General features: G+C 44.1%; 1 protein-coding gene across 5 annotated transcripts in view; it reads right to left on the reverse strand.

Annotated features, from left to right (window-relative positions):
- Positions 1-22,006, reverse strand: part of SYN2 (synapsin II) — a 623,389-nt gene that overhangs the window by 107,912 nt on the left and 493,471 nt on the right. For all 5 annotated transcript variants that reach the window (XR_009456083.1, XM_014597696.3, XM_019496298.2 and 2 more), the window contains exons 6-7: positions 6,181-6,243; positions 1,012-1,154 (exon numbers count right to left, since the gene is read on the reverse strand). Coding sequence is in view for 4 of the 5 variants with exons in the window: in XM_014597696.3 (XP_014453182.1) it covers positions 1,012-1,154; positions 6,181-6,243 (206 nt within the window). In the remaining variant the exon portion in view is untranslated. The remainder of the gene's footprint in view (positions 1-1,011; positions 1,155-6,180; positions 6,244-22,006) is intronic.

Raw genomic sequence — 22,006 nt, forward strand, 5'->3', positions numbered from 1 at the left:
ATATACAATAATTTTCTCATGCTGACAATATGGGAGCCCCAAGCCACATATTATACATTTCTTATGTTTCATTGTTTATTACACCAACAACTCAGTTATAAGCATGAAGACCAAAATGAGGCTCCAGTCATGCACTGGCATGTAGGCAGATCTTCACAGATATCAAAGGAGCTCTTCATCCTCATGTGTACATTTTGTTGCAGGACTAGGGCTGTATTCTAAATGCACATGATGTAACTCTAGTTTTTGTACCATTGACTAAGAGGTACATAGTTCTCTGTGGATGAAAGTTACAAAGTGCCATCCCAAAATCTGTAGCATGTAAAGAAAACTGGCTCTTGTGTTGTTAAAGAGATTTAAAAAACAAACAAACCACGATTTAAACATCCCCTATAAAACAAATGGATCCCACTTCCAATTGCTTATTTCTTGACATTTAAAATACTCTGAGAAACTGCTGAGGGCAACTTGTTTCATAAGAGCTGCAGGAAACTATTCTGGTATGCCTAAGAGAGGCATTATTTCTCCACCATAACTCCTGCCCCTTCCCCCCCCCCCCCCAGCCTGCCCCCCCATCTCAAGCATTAATTTGGCATCTTTTAAATCTTTGAAAAATAAAAATCCATCTTACTATGTTCACAAGCTCACCTTAATTCCCTTTTTTTATAACCTCTGTAAGTTTTCATTTAGAAAGATCACATTCATTTATTTTTCTTTTCTTGAAGCTTTCTTATTGTTACTTCTCTAATAAATATAATTCACCACAATGCATTATTAATGTGACTATGAAGCAGTTATGATCAGATTTTTAGAAACACTTTTTAAATTAATGGAAATATGCATCAAATTATAAGTATAAAAGCATAAAAAAATTCCTTCTAAAAGTTAAGATAATACTCTATCTTTTTAAAGACAGATTTCAATCAAGTGACCCATTCAAAAGTCTTAACTCTGGCTCCTTTGTAAATGTCGAAATTGGAAAATGAAGGAAGAAGAAAAAATTTGGCTCACATGTATGCTTTGTAGTTACTGCCTATCTTTTGGATCCTGATGTCATACTTGGAGTCTATGAAGGGTTCAGTGGTAGCATAGGTCTGGGTAAGTGCTACCACACTGGCTATGTCCTGAAAATCGTAGTGGTTGTCTACCTTGACCTGTTGTCATATCGCAAATAAACAGCATGTGAAAGAGAAAAAAAATGCAACAACAGTTAGAGATGTGTTGTAAAATGACACTTGTGAGAAATATGCTTTTTAATATTAAGTTTACAAAATTTAGCATAGACATTTTAACTATGTAGAAAGAGCCATCTTTCACAAAACCAGAATAAGGCAATAAATATTCCTACAGGAAGGTGTGTAATTTATAAGCAGAATCATAATCATTTCTTCTGTAGGACTCAATTTTAAAATGCTGATGGCTTTGTGTCAAGTTCTACTAAGAGTATATTATGTCAAGTTTTAGAAAGAGTGTGATGATATGACACATCTGCAGCTTATGAATTCTGGTTGGTAAGACAATCAGTTTTCTTCCCCTTCTTTGCAAGAAGCTGAAGCTTGAATGAATGGAATTTCTCTGGGTATAGAACAAATATTAGGTGTTAGTGCTGGGTCATAAACACTACAGAGCTTGAAAGATTATAGAGGTCCTTAGTGGAAAAATTGATAGAGGGAAAGAGGGGATGCCTTGATGGTGGGACCAGCCTCGGTCAAAGGAAACTGGTCACGGGAATGAAAGAGCAGGTGTTGAGATACTGAACAGAAACCTCACCTAGAGGACTAGATTCCAGTTCTGAGGAATACTTCATAGATGAGGAATGTGAGATAGCATTTAACATATATATATTTCAGTGTGTCTGGATCTATACATTTCTTGTGTTGTATCACATGAAATGTGCTTTCATTACCATGCGTTTCTGAAGTAGAAAATTGTAAATCAGAATGACCACAATGTTTAAGCTCTAGGAAAAGGGTTTGTCAAGCTATTGGGGAAATTTGGAGAGACAGGATTAGTCACAGAACTGAAGCACTATGGGCTTGGTGTGTGGCCAGTGGTAGGTAAAGAAAAGAGCTTTGTGGCAATAATTATTTCACTGTAGTAATCTGGCCTGTCAGTTTTACAGGTGTATTGAACAGTACTTCTAGTAGGAACAGTTATGACACGTCAAAAGGAAAACTAAGAACTTAATGGCATGATTTGCCCATCAACACTGAAATCTGGCTATTATTTATGCCATTATGATCCAGGACATCATGCTAGTTAAGCTGCCACTAAACTGAACTTAAATACATCTGTGGAGTATTGAGTACCAGTAATGCACAGATTAGGAAGAAATAGATTTATGAAAAAATTGAAACTGAAGGTGTACAAATCCCTCTTTTCTCAAGGATGCACAAACTTTTCACCACTTTTACTTTTTCCTTGTTTTAACCAACCATATTATAGGAATCATGAGCTAGTCCTCTGAAAAGCTGTGTCCTGGACCATAGAGCTCAGGACACACACAAGAATTCCTCAAGATAAACCCAGTTTTTCAGGATCTAAACCTGCATTTCTGAAATGTGAAGTGTAGTGCCTTGCTTAATGGGCCAAATGCTACTCCAGCTGAAGTCAAAGTGAATTTTGCCATTGATTCAGTAGAAACAAGAACACAGTCAAAATGATCTATTCATGCTTGAGTTCACGGGCTAGGCTGGGCTGGGATTATATGCTTTGATATCAAAGTGGCCCAATTATATCACAGCTTGATATAATATGATACATATAATACATACACACACAAAATATTAAAATAAAAGTACAACAAAACATTTATTAAAAAGCTATCTGTCAGTTTGGAACACTTCATAAACCAAATTCATTGATGATAATAATCGTACTAACTAAAAAAATCTAGTGTAAGTTGTTTAGAAAACAAATGGCAGAGGGTGTAAATGGCATTGCACCGATCCTGGCATTTAGCAGTGATGCACAATTATGGTAACATCTTCCTTAGGGGAAGTGCTGTGGTAATACGAACTTTGTACCTGTTACATTGAGTTCAACAATGTATTTGGATCAAAGATTTCCAGGGGGGATGCATTTCCTTTACTGAACCAGTTCAATCTAATTTCCGATCACAGGTCTGCGCTGTTGTTTAAATTGAGTTTTATAATAAAATTTAATTTTTAAACATTTACTTCCTCTCATGCCATTGCAATGTAATGATTTTAGTTCAATAAAAAAGAAACTGAAAGGCAGATTTCCTATTTCCTCCACATCCTTTATAAACTCTTCTTATAAATAAGTATAATGCTCTAGTGCCCATGTCTTGAAAGAGCTCACACTGTAAACACTTAAATGGGTGTTGAATGCACATATATGAGGGCAGAGCTTAGTCATTAAAATGGAAAAAATCATTAATAAATGGAAAACATTAAATGTTGTAGTAAAAATCCCATTAAAGAACCAGTGTTTGTGGGAATGGAGGAAAAATAGAGTGACTAAGATACAATACGGAGTTTAATGCAGGAAGAAGAGGTCATAAACTCTCCCCAGATCAATGGGGTGAAAATATTCACCAAGGTAAATTTGGGTCATTTTGATTTTTCTAAAATGTAAGCATTTAAAGACATCTTTAAACAAGAAGTGGATTGCTTAGATGAGGGCTGTCATCTAATAGGTGGGGATTACATATGCAGTAAGGGCGGCCCCTAAGGAACCCCTGCACTGTGTGGGCTGCACTGGCAGCTTGCAGCCTGGTATCAATAGAATGCAGGCCCTCTTTCCCTCCGCCTTGTGGATTGCCCAGGTGGAATGCAGACCCCAGCTGCACAGCCCTGGGTTAAACAAAAGAATTCTTAAATCATGTGATTAGGCACTTCTAGGTTTCAGTCACAGGTTACTCCTGGATATATCCATAACTAAGGATTTTACTGAACCTATAGATAAGGACTACTTATATAATGGTTTCAGCCTGCCCTGTATTTGTGGATCTCCTGAGGGCCCATTTTTCAGCTCTATTTTTCTATGATTTTACATTGTAAGCCACTCCCTCACTCATCATTGTGAGGTGAATGATATAAAATCACCTTAAACACTGTGGCTGTGTGAAGCTCCGGGTGCTAATTCGATTTGGAGGAGATTTGGCCTGATTCAGTGGCCGAATCTCCAGACCCCAATCGAATCAGGGGATCAATTAAAAGGTCCAAATCAATTAGAAGCTCTCTGAATCAATTTGGAAAAGATTAAAAAAGCTTTGGTGTTTCGGGCAGTCCCTGCATGCTGCCACAGGGAGCTGCACCCGGACTCCAAGCTGGTAAGTAGGGGGTGGGGAGGTTGGAGGAACCCGGAAGGGGGACCATGGGGGGACCCCTGGCAGGCCCCATCCCCTGCCTGCTTCCCCAATCCCCCCGAGCCCCCCCCCAATCCCTGCCTGCTCTCCCAGCCCTACCCCATGGCTTACTTGCCCCAGCTTCCAGCCCTTTAAAATAAAGCCCCCACTCACTGGCTGCTCTTAGGTGGGGGAGGGTGATCCCTGCTGACCCCCACTGCCCCATGCTGCATGGGGGGCTCTGCCATGAGACCCCCACTTGCTCCCCCAGTCTTTCCTCCTGCCATGGCTGCCCCGTGCACCCCAGCTCCTGGCCCTTTAAGGAAAAAAATCTGGACTTGTGTGCTGCTGCAGTGGCCATTGGGGTTTTGGGGGCTTATGCAGAGCCCCCCACACAGCTCAGGGCAGCAGGGGGGATCATGCCCCTGCTGGGCAGGAGCCAATGAGTCAGGGCTTTGTTGTTGTTTTTTTTTTTTTTAAACAGCCGGAGCTGGGGCAGCCATGGCAGGCCTGGGGGAGTGGGCAGGGGTCAGGGGGCTCATGGAAGAGCCCCCCCCACAGTGTGGGGCAGTGGGGGGCAGAGGGGATTGTCCCCCTGCCTGGCAGCATCAAGTGAGTGGGGGCTTTTTTTTTTTTTCTTTCCCAAAGAGCTGGGAGCTGGGGCCAGGCGGGGCTGGGAGAGTGGGCAGGGGATGGAGCCTGTGTGATTCAGAGATTCAGCGGATTTGGCAGCAGCTGAATCAGACTGGGCCGAATTGATTCAGGGCAGTGATTCGAATCATCAAATTGAATCACTGTCTCCCGTGTCGGCCGAATCTGAAGTGAATTCTAGCTGCTTTGCACATGCCTATTAAATGCCTGTGACATGCAGCTGTCCCAGGAAATGAACAGAACAATTATTTAACAACATGCAGGTACTATACAGCCCAGTAAGAAAGAAATAAAACATATTTCATCTAGTTGACAACTGTGAAAATTTTGGCCACCCCAGGCAAAACGTATTTCTCAGCCCAGACTTCCCAACTTGTAAACCTATAATTGGGTTTTCAAGTAATTTTGCTGCAGTCAATGGAATTATCAGTATTAAAGTCCTGATTCAGGAAAACACTTAAGCATGTACTTACATCTATCTCCATTCAGAACAGGAATTAAGTCACCTTGCAGTATAAATGTGTTTAAGTATTTCCCTGAACAGAAGTGTTTTCTTGAATGTAGGCCCAAGCAAGGTTTTGACTAGGGTCAGATTAGGGTTGCCAACTGTCTGTAAATTTATGGACAGTCCATTAAAAAAGAGCTCAAAATTGCTGGTCCATAAATCCTGTAAAAAGAATAGAGCTTCAAAATAAGCAGTCCTGAGCTCCTTTCAAGATATGTTGCCTGAATGAAGCCACATTCAAGCATCAATGCTGGACAGAGAGTGGAGCAGTACTGCTTAGAGTCTAAGTGGGAATGTTGCTCAGCACCCTGCAGTGCTGTCTGTCTGTCAGGGCTTTCTGGTTCACTGGAGCCTCTGTGGTTCCTTGCAGCAGGGATGGATCTGCGGGGCTGGGGGCAGGGGAGGTGGGGACTGGGCTAAGCTGAGGTAAGGCTGCGGAGTGAGGTGGTCGAAAGCATGGTGTGGGGTGCAGTCAGGCTCGTCAGTAAAATGTTTGCAGACTGCTGGTCAAAAAAAGGAAAAAGAAAAAAAGATTCTTGTGGTGGCAACCCTGAATCAGACTCCTAAGATAGAATTTGGCCAGCTTGCAAGTTTTAACATCCAGTTTGGAGAAGACTCCACATGTTAATATTTACAAACTTTTTTTTTTTTTTTTTTTTTTTTTAAATACTAGGAGCAAGAAAACCCCTAACATATAAGATAGCATCTTCACCTTTCCCATGCCTGAATGAGCATGTCCAATCTTCACAACAACAGGGAATGTCGGCATTGTTAACTAAGGGGGAAGAAAAGAAAAAAAAAATTAATTCAGTCATCTAAGGCATGAACAATTTTATTCTTTATGTAGCAGTTCAGGATTCATCGATAGTTCCAGGCTACATCTATTAAGGTTTTAAAGAACACTATTGATGTGGAACACTCTTCTCCATCCCATTGAGCTCTGTCTTTAGTTTATACAGAATAACAAAGAATAATACAGTCAGGGCAGTCCTTCTCATGCTGGTTATTTTAAACTGACATTTGTAGACTGCTCAGACATTTAAACTTGACTCCAAGGGTTAGTTTAAACAGAAATTATACACATGAATTAAATACCATGCACAGCATTAAGTGATTGTATGATAACAAGCTACTTTCCATTAGTTCAATTTCAGAAACGATAAGTTTTATTTAAATAAATTTGAAGCATTTTCTATTAACCTTTCACTGTCAGCCATTCCCATGACTCAGCACCTCCCAGGTTCAAGGTCTTAACTGCAGGAATGGGGCATCTTTGACAGACAGTATAGTTAGGATGGTGGTTGTTGCTCTGCTTTGTCAACTTTTTAACTTGACATTCCTGGACTTCCCACTGCTTGCTTATTTATTTATTTAATCAATCAAGCACGTGATTTCTAGTATTCTTAGCACCTATCTGGTGATTTGACTGTGATTCCAAAGCATGAGAACAGCATAAAAATATAACAGATACAAATATGCCAAGGTACCAATGTGCCTTGAATATGCCAAGGTGTTTCATCTCCCATGAATTTCAGTGCTTCACAACTAAGGCTGGTTCTTACCTGCTATCCATTCATCCATCCTTCCATTTATCCATCCACCCATCCATGTCTATTTTCTTCTTAAAAACCCATTAAACCAAAGTTTTTACTGATGTGAAGCAATGTGCAAGTAAACAATAGTAAATATTTACATAATGATTTATAGAATTTTACCTAGCTGAAATAATTCTGAGAATTTAGACTATTTCAAGCAAAACTTATTTCCCAGCCCAGGTTCCCAGGTTTGCAAACCTTAAATTGGCTTTTCAAGTATTTTCACTGCAGTCAGTAGGATTATCAGTATTAAAGTCTTGATCCAAAAAAACCACTTAAGCATCTATCTTTAGTCAGAGTGGCACTTAAGTTGCCTAGCAATATAAACACCGTAAACATTAACCTCATGATTTGTAGAATTTTTGGCATTCTTTTATTGTGCTACAGTAGTAACCTTTAATAACAACATCAGTAGCCCACTCATATTTTTATTTCTTTATATCTTTTAAAGAGGTTTTAAGATGCACGGTGAATCTTTTGGAGCTGAACAACTTTGCAACCAGTCCTGCTGCCCAATAGCACATTTCATTGATGAATCACTCTGGATCCACCTTTCTTTCTGTAGTATGCAGAAAAGCTAGTTGTTTTTGTAGCAAGTTGCATAATGTTACTGTTTCTTTATTTTACTTTTTTCCCCTCCAAAGCAAATGTTGACTATAATAATAGAAAGGAAACATGAACTGAAAACCTTAAGGCTTACAAAATAAGTGTGGAATTTCCTATGTAATGCCACATCCTCTGGCTGAGTTTAAAAGCATGTACTGTGAGGATACACTTTGGCATAAGGCAACAAGGTAACTAGCTAACGTTCCATGAAAATTGGCATCTGCTGCTGTAAATTCCAGCTGCACCTGGGATTTCAATTATTACAATATTTACTTGAATAGAACATGACCTTGTTCATAAGATGACCTCCCCCAATAACTAGATACTCTATATGAAAAAGTTATAAATTTGTTATAGTTTTCCAGGTCTAGAATCTAATTATTGGAGGTTCACCTGAAGTTGTTCCCTTCCCACTGCAACAGCAGCAAAAATAAATCTGGATCAGATAGTTCTATCTTCTCGGCTTCCCCCAAACTTAAAAGCTAGGGGGAAAGCACAAAAGTAGTCACCCATTGCCACAAAATTGTGCAATTGAGATCCTCACATTTGGGGCTACTTACAGGACTCAGCCTGCCTGAAGTTCAAGGGACATGCCTCATCCTGCACAGGAGCCAAATGAAATTAAGTAATTTTGTCTTAGGCCAAATTAGCCAAATCACTAATTCTATCTATCAGCTGAAGAGAGCTCAGTCATTCAAGCCTGTGTGGCGCTACCACCAGCAAGTATCTTACTTTCCGGATTTTTTTTTTTTTTTTTTTTTTTTTTTACAGCCTGGAGCTTCAGATACTCTCAAATTCATGACAGGTATCCTGTGTGCAGGCTCCAAGGCCTCAGTTCAGATGCTGTCTGGTCTTGCTTGCCTGTAGCCAAAAGGCCATAGGAGGAAGCTAGAGGAAGAGATTTATTGGCCTTTTGGCTCAGATCAAGTGTAGCTCCTGTTACTCACTGGAGCTGGCATGTAGGATGTCAGCCTATTGTGGAAGGTAAGATACTTGCCTGTGGTAGTGCCACACAGACTTGAATGATTGAGCTCTGCTCAGTTGATAGAATTCAGAACTAATTTGGTCTGAGACATGAAATTTAATTAAAAAAAAACCAAACAACCTGACGACAATGACAACTGAAAGAACTGGAAAAGAAATAGGCAGGGATCAGGGAGATAGGAATGGGGAGCAGGGACAGAATGAGCTTATGGACATCCTCGCTGATCCTGTTCAACTGCACAATGGAACTGCTAGCCCAGATGCTCAGACAGGATCCTGGAATCAGTGGAATGCAGGTCCCCAGGGAGAACTGGGAGGTGATGGTTCAGGCCTACATGGATGACCTCAACATCTTATGCACAGACAAGTGGAGGACTGAAAAGGTACTGCATCACATAGGTATGTGAAGCGGTGGCAGGGCCAAAACTCAATGTGAGGAAAAGCACCTGCCTAGTACTCGGTGATCTCAGGGACCTGTCATCCCTGGAAGTCTCCATCCCCCACAAGGGGTAAAGTGTGTCAGGGTGGAGTTTGAGCCATAGCTGACTGGAGAGAGGGCATGGGAAAAGACTGGGTCAAAGTCAAATGGAGACTGGCTTTGTGGCACACATGCCACCTGTCAATGGGAAGGCGTGTGGTGCTCACGAAGGTTGTGTTGCTACCAGTGCTTCTGTACACCACACTAGTCTTTCTCCTCACCCCAACACTCCCTCCTTCCCTTGAGTAGATTGTCCACAGAATCCAGAGAACCATGTGTGTCATCTTCTGGGGCTCCAGAGGGGAAAAAGTGGTGAGGAGAACCTTGTAAAAGATGAAACAGAAAGGCGGCCAAGGAATGCCAGATGTCCTGCTATTCATGTGGGCCAAATACACAAGTCAGATCTGCAAGCTGGCAACTGGAGCAGGGTCTAAAACAGCCTACTTTGTGAAGTATTTTGTAGGTAACATATTACAATGCTGGGGAGTACACATACTGCCACTGATGAGCCTAGCCACCTGGGAACGCCCTGGTTCTACAGAATCCTGGAGCAATTCTACAGCAAGTATGAACTATGAAAAGAAGGCCTGATAACCCTAGCACACCACTGCAAAATGCAGGAGGTGGTGATAAAAAGGGACATTGCGTTACCAGTGGCCTTACTCCATAGCAACAGCTGCCAGTCCATGTGGGAAAGGATCTTCCATAAGGACCTACTGAAGTGGCAGGTAGACATGAACTGACAGGTAGTCCACTGACTACTCCCAGTGTGGGCACAGCGACCCAGGAAGGGGCAGAGAAGCCAACCATACTGCTTCAGGGAAACCTGCCCATGGAAGAGAGAGACAATGAACCACATCCTGTGGTACTGTCCGTATGCCAAAGGGGTATGAAGGAAAATGTTTATACTGCTCCAGATGGTGACAAGAGTCAAGCTCCTAACCAGAAAAGCAGCTGTTTGGGCACCTTTCCAAGCAGCAGGAGACCCCGATGGCCAGTTGGGGGAAAAATCCTCATTTTAGGATCAATTAAATCTGGTATGTAAGCTACTGTGATGACTTCAGACTCCACTAGGTTGGTAACAGAGCTAAGACATAACATTATTTGCTGATGCCTCCAAATTCACTGCTCTAAACATTGTACTATTCAGGGAGGAGATATAGTATAAGGAAGCAAGATAATATAATATTCAGAAAAATAGAGTCTGGAATTACAAACAAGGATGTACAGTTTGGATTATTTTTAAACAAAGTAGGCACATACTGACAGCCCAGTTTTTTCTGCTCTCCACAAGTTAGAAACAGGAGAAAAAGTCAATGTGGAAAACTGCATGATTCCATTTTAGCCCTGTGAACAGCCAGAACAGTACCTGAAGAATTTTGAAACTATGCATTAACAAGAGATCTTATGCTGTAGCTGTAAAACTAAATGATAATATTCATACATTGAAACTTGATATATCTGAATAGTATTTGACATCAAGAGCCTTTAGGAAGAGTGTATTTTATAAAATTAAAATATCTGGTTTTAAGGTAACATTAATTTATAGAAAAATGCTAAAAATACAATTTTCAGTATATATAATATTGAAATATCACTTTTCAGACACTCTTCAAATACTTTTCAGAATGCTGGGGAATTTAAAATCACAAGAATGCATATGTAATAATGTATTAATATATTAATGTTTATTAATGCTTTTAATTTGCTAACCATTTAACAGACTCCATATAGTATATGAAACATATTTCACAATTGAAAGCCTGTTCAAGCCTAAATAAGTATATGTTTATATACAATTTTGTTATGCTCAGATGGTCAGTTATACTTCAAACTTAGGTATTTACAAGTGTAAATGACAGCTTATGTGCATATTCAAGAAACTTTATCTGCAAATTAGGAGTACTTTTGAATGGGTATAAATTTAAAAAATATTTAAAAGGCTTTGGGAGGATGGGGGGGGGTAAAATGTGTGATATTATAAGGGTGTAGTTACAGATTACTTTAAAATATTTTAAATCTGTGGAATGTTACCTGGATCAAGCAGTCCCAGGGGGCACTGCAGGTGAGGAGGGAAGCACTGGGCCCCTGTGGAGCTCAGACAGGCAGGCTCGGGGGAAAGGGGGGGGGAGGGCTGCTGCTCTCCCCACCAGTAGTTTGCTCTCTCCTCCCAGCCACTGGAGAAGCAGGTAAAGATCGGGCTCCGACACGGGTGTACATGATACGGGGGTTTACTTTGCTCTAAATTGAAGCGGTGTTTTAAAAAAAGAACACTGCTTCAATTTAGGAAGAATTAAGCACCTGTGTCGTGTACAAACCCCCAAGAAGCCCACCACTGTGGTGCTTGCATGTGTAAAAATGCCCTATGCTTTCTCAGAGGCGTAGAAGCAAGCATGGAGGCTGTGGCTTCCCTCACTCTGCAGTCAGCAGCAGCCAGCTGGAGCCACAGGTGGGAGTAGAAAAGTCTTCAGAGAACAACTGTTTGAAGTGAACGAGCAGGGGGAGAAGTAAAGAGAGGTAAAGAAAAGGACTGAAAATAATAAAGGACTGAAATCTTGTACTTTTCACTGAATTGGGATTACATGGTGGGGGGAGGGGGAGGGAGGAGGGGCATGTTGGGTTTGCACTCACAGCAGGGCAGAGCTGAGGCCCAGCAAACTCACTGCATGCCATAAGGGGAGAGGAGTTTGGTTAGCACTCATACCAGAGAACCAATGGGCACACTGGGAACAGAGCCGAGACCTAGGGGGCTTCATAGAATCATAGAAATTTAGGGCTGGAAGGGACCTCGAAAGATCATCGAGTCTAACCCTCCTGCTCTGGGCAGAAATATTGCCGAGATCAAATTATCCCAGCAAGGTGTCTGTCCAGTCTGCTCTCGAAGACTTCCAAGTTTGGAGATTGCACCATTTCTTTGGGAAGTCTAGTCCAGATTCTGGTCACCCTTACCGGAAAGAGGTTCTTCCTTACATCCAACCTGAAACAATCCTCTAACAATTTATGGCTATTGCTCCTTCTCCTCCCCTGGGGCACCCTAGTGAACAGTTTTCCTCCCAGCTCCCAATATTCACCCCTTAAATACTGGCTTGTTATATGCCATACCAGGGCAGAGATGAGACCCAGCTGAGAATGATTTCCATTCTCTGGCTCATTTTCTTCATGGAGGTAGGTAATAGGATTGCTGTTGCTGTTTGCATAAAGCCAAGCAGTGAACTGGTAAACTGCACCTGGGTGCTCTAAGTGGTCAAGGTGTGCTAGCAATACATTCCCTAGGGGTGGGAGGATGTGTTGGCTTAGGGCCAGTCCTACCACCTTGGGCAGTAGAATTCAGGAAGGTTGAAAGTCTGCTCACAGAACAAAGGAATAGGAAGGTTAGGAATAGTGCATTCTGGGATGCTAGATGAACGGAAAATCTCCCTGAAGCAGAATGACAACATTATGGAACAACCTGTGTAAAACAGATCAAAGATAACCCTCACCTGAAGTGGTGAAATTAAAATATTTAGAAGGTACTTAGCATGGATTAACACCCTTTAATGGGCAAATACTCCCATTTTAAGTGCCTTTATGATAGTTTAAAGTTAACCTATAACACCACCTTAAAGTTTTTTTTCTGGTTGTTCAAATCTTGGCTTGTCAAGGGATATAGAAGGGGCTCCTTTTAATTTCACAACACTCCACCCAAGTGCCGTGTCTCCTCTCAAGGGCCTATAAAAAGCTGGCTGAATAAATAAGTTAAAACTTTTCTGTTAACTTGAATGGTTGACTTCATTTTTGACATTTAGCTCCCAATTCAGCAAAGTACTTAAGCTATCATTGATATTAGGCTTGTCCTTGGAATGCTTTAATGAATTGCATTTTTAATTGTCTGGGGATTGTTTTTTGTTTTTTTTTTTTTTTTTTTACTGTTGCTCTGGGGAAACAGCTTCATTGGGAACTTATCCAATCTTTCAGTATTTGGGAACAGAGTTAGAAGTATTAATAACAGAATGTCAACATTTAGCACTCAAGCAGATCAATGCTGATCTATTCTGGTCATGTTTGTGTTTCTATATATTTCACCAAAAATTGTCAACATGGTAGGAAATTTTTTGTTCCCCAAATCTCCAATTTCTGGCAAATGAAATTGCAGTATCATTCAAATAAACAAACCTTTTAAAACAAACCTTTTATCCTAATAACAAGTTTAAAATATCATTTTTAATTCAACTGGTTTTCCTTAACAAAATTCATTCACAACACTTATCTCCATTATGTGACCCATCAGGGTAAAATAACTTTAACAAGATCACCGAATGAATTAGTTGCAGACTTTGGAATGAAAGCCTGTCCAGCTTACCTATTCAGGGGACTGCAGTGCTCACAAAGATGCAATGTACTTATGTAAGACCCAACATTCTCATTTGAATTATTGTATATATTTTCTAAGTTACATACATATTTCCTAAATGACCTATCATCCTTGAGACACATTTTGCTCTTATTTCTTCTATAACACTTTTGCATGCGTCTATTTTTGACTTAACTGCACTTTTATCATTTGAATTGCTGCCAGCTCCCTTTTTATGCCTTCCTTGTTACTGTGTTTTCTGACCCATGACTCTCACTTGCTGAAGTTATCATCATTAATGCATGTCAAATTAATGTAAATGAACTTTTTGCTTTCCCCATGTGGTTCCCACTATTTAGCACAGTTGTAAAATACTTTTGAGGAGTGGATTTGCTTAGGAAAGGAATAGCTGGTAATAAATTGTAATTTTTTCAGTATTTCTTGTCTTCCACAAGCAGATAATACCTAATGTGTTTCTTTCTGTTAAAAATTCAATATACAAACTATTTCCATTGTCTGATACAATGCCTCTAGGCCCAATCTTACTTTATTACCTTTATTTATACATGAACAAGTTGGTACTGATGAAACTCATTACTTAGACTCAGTGGTCATCACTGTGGAAGTAAGAGTTATTTCTCCTCTCTCCTCCAGCCTCTTGTACTAAGAAAACCAACAAAGCTACCATGTGAACCAAGCAAAGCTAACATGATGGCAAGTTAAACAAATTCTATGAGCCTTCAAAACAAAGTTGTTTTCTGAATCTTTTTTTAAAAGCTTGTTATATGGTTAAATAATCTGCAAACTTTTTAATTGTGATTTGCTCAATGCTGCAGAGGACGTGGGGCAAACAACCATTTTTATAAAACTACTTGGGCGCATCCACACGAGCGCACATGTGCCTCTTGCCCTGCCTCAAACCCCTTTGAGGCAGGGCAACAGGCACATGCGGGAACAAAAAAACCCTGTTCTTTGCGCTGCAAGTTTGCAGAGTGGGGAGAAAGTTAGACCCCTGGATATCCAGGGGTCTAAAGAAAAAAAAATAAAAAATAAAATAAAAATCAACGTTTAAAAAAGCGGCACAGGAGACCTCCATGGAGATGCTCTGGCTGCCAGAACGTCTCTATGGTTGGCCCTTGCCCTGGTGCTCAAACACACACCTTGGGGGCCTTTCATGCCAACACTCAACTATGGGCGTATCCACTCATGCAAGCACTGGCTCTTCCTGGACCTGCCGCCAGGGGGAGCTAGAGCACCTCTGCTGTCCTCAGCAGTATAAGAAGCTGCCATGTACTGGCCCCATCCATACAAAAAGCTGCCCTGGTAAGTAGCTTGGGGCTACTTGCTCTCTGGAGCTTCTGGGGCCCAGCCAATTGATACCCAGGGACACTACTCCTTCTGCCAGCTGGACTGCTACAGCAGCATCCCAAATCCATTTTTTAAAATACTCCAAAATCCATGTTCTTCCACATTTAAAACAAAACACTCTATACACAAACACACACATATATCTAGACAGAGACAAGTTGGGTAATGCTTTATTGCTAGATTTACAATGTTAAATCAATTTGGAAGCTTACCAGTGTCTCTATCATAATGAAAAACTAAATTCTAAATATCTATACGTGTTGATGTGTGCTTTTGGTTTTCTTCATACATGATGGGTATGTGATGGCAGGATGTAGTGTTTGTAGAAAGGGGGTGAGAAGGGGTGTGGGGGAAGGTGGGTGGGTGGATGGATATGGAGGGATGTGGGTTGGTCTGTGCATAGGAGTGGGGCAATTGCTGGGGGCACTGTGGTTGTGGGGACTCTTGTGTGGGGGCTGCTCAGGGTGGGTGGGCCCCCTGGCCCCCACAGGGTGCAGGCCCCCCAAGCCCCCCACCCAGGGTCCCAGCTCCCCCCTAGGAGGGCCCCAGCCCCCCTGCCCAGGGTCCCAGGCACCCTAGAGGGCCCCCCACCCAGGGTCCCACCTCCACCCTGGAGGGCCACAGCCCCTATTCCCTACAGGGCCCCAGCCCCCCTGCCCAGGGCCCATAACTAACTTTTAATAGCAGCAGTGGGGGGACCATGCACTAAGCCCAGCCTGGTCCTGCCAGCCCTAGGGCTGCTCTTGCCACCCAGCTGGGCTGGTCTTGTGGCAGCAGGACCCAGCACGGCATGCGGAGACCGTGTGCCAGGCCCAACCAGCTATGGCCATTGTAACAGGACTCAGTGTGGTATGTGGGGACCGCGTGCCAGGCCCAGCCGAAACTGGGGCCCCTCTGCAGCCTGGCCGGGCTGGACCCAGATCCCTGTGATTCGCTAGTCTGGTTTTGCACTGGAGTGGGTCGTGTGGCTCTGGGAAGTGTGCACAGGAGCCACGCCTCCTGGAGCCCTGTGATCCACTCCCATGCAAAGCTGGACTAGCGAGCCACATGGGGCTGGACCAGGTCCTCACCCCCCCACAGGCACAGGGGGTGGAGGCGGGAGCTGGCCCTGGGGCCTGGCTTATGCTGACAGGACCCAGTAAGGCACGTGGTTTCTGCGTGCTGCGCCGGGCCCTGCCACCTGGCCAAGCCCTTCCTATAGTGGCAGGACCCAGCCTGGTGCATGGGGACGACATGGAGGCAAGCCAGGTCCTGCCAGCCCTGGGGCTGCTCATGTGGTGGCACGAGTAGCTCCAAGGCTGGCAGGACCCGGCTCGGCTCCACACGGTTCCGCCAGGCTGAGCGGGGGAGCGCGAGCCATCTGGGGCTGGCAGGATGCGGCTAGGCTCCGCACGGACCCCAGCCCTGGGGCTGCAAGTTTGTAGCGTAGGGAACATTTTGTCATTCCTGCACATGCCTGTTGCTCCACCTCAAAGAGGCACGTGCGCGCTCATCTGGACACACCCTATAAGGCAGCAGCAGCAGATTTTTTATAGTTGAGCTATAAACCACTGAAATGGTGTTTATAATGGAGATGCTGTCTAACCTCTAACTATAGGAATACAAATGGCACCTCTGTAATTAACAGGACCATACATTTTTCCCCCATGATTCCACAAGCATGCAATCCTTTGGAATAAACATTAAGTAAAACTTTGCTTCCTGCCTTACAAAAATGAGCCAAAATCTTTAATGGAACTATGTAGGGTTCATCTGTCAGTAGAGTCTGTATCATGTTATTGGGATATGATGCATCATGTCCCAGTAAAGGCAGAGAGGGTAGAGGTGGGTCTGGTGGAGGTAGGTGGGTATTGACAATGCCAAGATTGAAGCAAAAGCAGTATACCAAGCATTATGCTTTGTTTGTACCCATCACTGAGGTAGCATCCAGCACAAAGCCAGAGTTGAAAAGTAAGCAACCTGATACAGGTATTCCTCTATTGCTTGCCTTGTGAGCAGTACTGAAAGCTATGGCATTACAAAGACTGGAAGAAGGCCACTGTGGTGCCTATCTTCAAGAAAGGGAGGAAAGTGGATTTGGCAAACTACAGGCCCATGAGCCTGACCTCTGTCCTGGGGAATGTCTTAGAAAAGTTTATTAAAGAGGCCATCCTTAATGGACTGGCCAAAGCCAACATCCTGAGGGATAGCCAGCACAGGTTTGTTGCAGGTAGGTCTTGCTTGACCAATCTCATTTCCTTTTATGACCAGGTGACCTATCACCTGGACAAGAGGGAAGAGATTGATGTCCTATATCTTGACTTCGCAAAAGCCTTCGATTTGGTATCCCATGATCACCTCTTGGCAAAACTGGCCAACTGTGGCCTTGGGTCCACCACGATCTGCTGGCTGGGAAATTGGTTCTGTGGTCAGACCCAGAGGGTAGTAATTGATGGAAGTCAATCATCATGGTGCCCTGTGACCAGTGGGGTCCCCCAAGGCTCTGTCCTTGGACCCATACTGTTCAACATCTTCATTAATGATGTGGACACTGGAGTCAGAAGCGGACTGGCCAAGTTCGCTGATGACACCAAACTTTGGGGCAAAGCATCCACACCAGAAGACAGGAGGGCAATCCAGGCTGACCTAGACAGGCTCAGCAAATGAGCAGACAAGAACCTGATGGTGTTTAACACTGAAAAATTCAAGGTTCTCCACCTTGGGAGGAAAAACCTGCAGCATCCTTATAGGCTTGGCAGTGCTATGCTGGCTAGCACTACTGAAGAAAGAGACTTGGGGGTCATCATTGACCACAAGATGAACATGAGCCTTCAATGTGATGCTGCGGCTAGTAAAATGAGCAAAATGCTGGCTTGCATCCATAGATGCTTCTCGAGCAAATACCAGGACGTCATTCTCCCCTTGTACTCAGCCTTAGTGAGGCCGCAGCTGGACTACTGCATCCAGTTTGGGGCCCCACAATTCAAAAAAGATGTGGAGAAGCTTGAGAGAGTCCAGAGAAGAGCCACGCACATGATCAGAGGTCAGGAAAAAAAGACCTTGTGATGGGGTCTATGGGGCTCTTTAGCCTGGAAAAGCGCAGGCTCAGGGGTGATCTGATGGCTACCTATAAATTTATAAGGGGTGGCCACTAGTATCTGGGGAAACGTTTGTTCAGCAGAGCGCCCCAAGGGATGACGAGGTCAAATGGTTATAAACTACTACAAGACTGTTTCAGGCTGGACATAAGGAAGAATTTGTTTACTTTCCAAGCCCCCAAGGTCTGGAATAGCATGCCATTGGAGGTGGTTCAAGCACCTACATTGAATACCTTCAAGAGAAATTTGGATGCTTATCTTGCTGGGATCCTATAGCCCTAGCTGACTTCCTGCCCCTCAGGCAGGGGGCTGGACTCGATCTTCCGAGGTCCCTTCCAGCCCTAATGTCTATGAAATAAAAGAACTGGCCAACGTCATTGCGTGACCTATGGCAAAGTTATTTGAAGACTTTTGGTGCTCAGGAGAGGTCCCAGAAGATTGGAACAAGGCCAGAATGGTCCCTATCTTTAAGAAAGGGAGAAAAGAGGACCCAGGAAATTACAGGCCAATCAGTTTGACCTCAACCCCTGGTAAAATCCTAGAGTCAATTATCAAAGAAACCATTACAGACAAGATAGCAAAATGCAGTATTCTGAAGAATAGCCAGCGAGGGCCCAAAGAAGAGCCACTTGCCTGATTAGAGGCCTGCGGGGAAGGCCCTATGAGGAAAGGCTAAGGGACCTTAACCTCTTCAGCCTCTCCAAGAGAAGGCTGAGAGGGGGACCTTGCGGCGGCATACAAATTCATAAGGGGAGAGCAACACGAAGTAGGTGATGATCTGTTCACCAGGGCACCCCCTGGAATGACAAGGTACAATGGCCATAAGCTACTGGAGAGAAGGTTTAGGCTGACATTAGGAGAAAGTTCTTCACAGTCAGGGTTGCCAGAATCTGGAATGGGCTCCCAAGGGAGGTGGTGCTCACCCCATCCTTGGGGGTCTTCAAGAAGAGACTGGACAGGCACCTGGCTTGGATCACATGACCCCAGGGTTGGTGACTCTCTTTTTTTGCCTGCCAGGGGTAGGGGGTCAGACTAGATGGCCCACTGAGGTTCCTTCCAACTCTATGAATCTATGAACCTATGACTCTATAAGTATATCAAGGGCATACATCAGGGCTTGGGGGAGCATCTATTCACCAAGGCCCCCCAGGAGAGGAGAAGAAATAATGGGCACAAGCTGATTTGAGGATCGCTTCAGGCTAGATATAAGGAAAAACTTCTTTACAAGTCAAGTACCGAGGATTTGGAACAAACTCTCCCCAGAGGTGGTACAGTCATCCACCCTAGTGATCTTTGAAAAGCATCCTGACCCCCATCTTACTGGGGTCATCTGATCCCAGTGGTCTTTCCTGCCCAAGTGTAGGGGGGCTGGACCCAATGATCTGTAAGGTCCCTTTCAGCCCCTAACAACTATGTATGTATACTATGCAGGGGGCAAGGGGAAATGCACCTGCCTCTTGGCCTACTGCTTCCTCCACCTGCTGTACAGACCCTGGCTGGGGTGGGCCAGGGCATAGGTGGTCAGTTCCCCCCTCACCTGCCACGCAGTGCTGGGCAGGTGGGTGGACAGACCTCTGACCTGCTGGCACAGTGGGGGAAGTTGGGCAGGAGCAGCCCCACCCACCCACCTGCCTGGCACCATGAGGATGGACTCCATCTCCCAGGCTGCCATACAATGCTGAGCACGTGAGGCTGCTTTTGCCCAATGTCCTTCGCTGAGCCAGCAGAAGCCAAAGCTGGAGATGCCACCTGCAGGCCTACCAAATTATTTTATCCAGCCCACGGGCAGGCTGCAGCTCTGGCTTCTGCTGGCACCACAAACCAGATACAGTCAATTGGCAGTCTAGATATGGCCCAGGGGCTATATTTTGCCCACCCCTGATATATTTTCTCAATTTTCAAGCATTTAAAATAATAAAAGTCTTATTAATACCTAATTTAGTGAATTTGTGGCATTGATTGTAATTTAGCTCTAGGGATTGTAGAAACACAGAATGGAAGTCAGTCTTTGAAGCAGTGACTAACATCATCAGAAAAGCAAAAATGTCCAAATGTAACTACTTTTCATATTTTAAAAGTGATTTATTTTTAAGAATGACATATTCTTATTAAGTCAGAAACAACAAGAGTGGTGGAAACTATCGGGTATGCTAGAGATGTCATGTCATGTTATGTGCCCACTAGCACAAACTTTCTTGTATGGAATACGTAAATTACAGATTAAAATGTTGCAGTTCTTGATAAATTGGTATAAATTGATATAGTTCCACTAAAGCTACATCCACAGAGGTTCAGGCCCACTGGTTTTAGGCAAGTTACATAGCTGAGGATTTAACCTCAAACAAGATAACACGAAAGAGGAGGATTAGGCCCATTATGCTGTCTTATGGTATTCAGTGGGGCTGTGCGAAGCTTTGGGTGCTGATTTCAATTTGGAGGAGATACGGCCCGATTCAGTGGCCAAATCTCTGAATCTGAATTGAATTGGGAGACTAATAAAAAGGTCTGAATTGATTTGAAGCTCTCCAAATCAATTTGGAAAAGATTCAGAGAGCTTCGGACATTTAGGGAGTCCCCACTTGCCGCCGCAGGGAGCTGGACTTAGACTCTGTGCCGGTAAGTAGGGGTGGGGTGGGAGGCTGGAGGAGGAGGGAGGGGACCACAGGGGGACACCCACTGGGCCCCATCCCCTGCCTGCTCCCCCAGCCCCCCGGAGTGCATCCCATCCCCTGACCACTCTCCCAGAAATGTCGATGACAGCTCCACCTGGCCCCAGTGTACTGGTGCTTTATTTAAAAAAAAAAGCCCTGTACTCACTGGCTGCTGCAGCTGTCAGGGCTTCTTGGGGCTTATGGCAGAGTGTCCCCGCACAGTGTGGGTCAGTGGAGGGCAGCAGGGACCATCCCCTTGCCTGGCAGGAGCCAGTGAGCGTGGGTTTTTTAGGGGTTCTTTTTAAGTACTGGGATGCCAGGCAGGGCAGCCATTGACGGGACTGAGAGAGTGGGTGGGGCATGGGGCCTATTTGATTTGGAGATTTGGCCAATTCAGCATTGGCTGAATCTCTGAATCAGATTTGGCTGAATCAATTTGGGACAGTGGTTTGAAACACCAAATTGAATCACTGTCCCCTGAATTGGCTGAATACGAAGCAAATACTATCCAGTTTGCACAGGCCTAGTATTCAGGCAATAACAAGGACAGAAGTGTTTTCTATGATTTTTTTTAATACTTAGTCTCTGAGGGTGTGTCCACACATGCAAGCACGTACGCTTGCACCAGCTCAAATAGAAATGATGCAATTTGAGCCGGGGCTTTCTGCCTCAGTGCACATGCTCAGACATGCACTTTAATGTGGAGCAAATTGTGCCACTTGGGGCAAAAGAACCCTGCCTGGCTCCTCCCAGATCTGCAGCCAGGGGGAGCTAGAGCCTGGGGCCAGCACCTCTGCTGTCCCCAGCCGTATAAAAAGCTGTCCAGTCCTGGCCCCATCCATACAAAAAGCTGCCCTGGTAAGTAGCTTGGGGCTACTCGCTCTCTGGAGCTTCTGGGGCCCAGCCAATTGATACCTGGGGACACTACCCCTTCTGCCAGCTGGACTGCTGCAGCAGCATCCCAAATCCATTTTTTAAAATACTCCAAAATCCATGTTCTTCCACATTTAAAACAATACACACACACACACACACACCCCCTAGAGGAGGAAGAAAGACAGAGATAGTGAGAAGCTGCATAATGTTTTATTGGTATATTTACAATGTTAAAGCAGTTTGGAAGCCTACCAGTGTCTCCATCATGAAAAACTAAATTCTAAATGTCTATGTGTTTGATTTGTGGTTTTGGTTTTCTTCATATGTGATGGGTGTGTGATGTGGTGTTTTGTAGAAAGGGTGTGGGGGAGGGTGGGTGTTTTGGATGTGGGTTGGTCTGTGCATAGGAGTGGGGCAATTGCTGGGGGCACTGTGGTTGTGGGGGCCCTTGTGTGGGAGCTGCTCAGGAGGAGTGGGTGCCCTGGCCCCCACATGGAATGCCCACCCCCCCCAGTCAGGGTCCCAGCTCCCCCCTAGAGGGCCACAGCCCCTATTTCCCCACAGGGCCCTAGC

Source organism: Alligator mississippiensis, chromosome 12 (genome assembly GCF_030867095.1).
Source record: "Alligator mississippiensis isolate rAllMis1 chromosome 12, rAllMis1, whole genome shotgun sequence".
In the NCBI taxonomy this organism is placed as follows: Eukaryota; Metazoa; Chordata; order Crocodylia; family Alligatoridae; genus Alligator; species Alligator mississippiensis.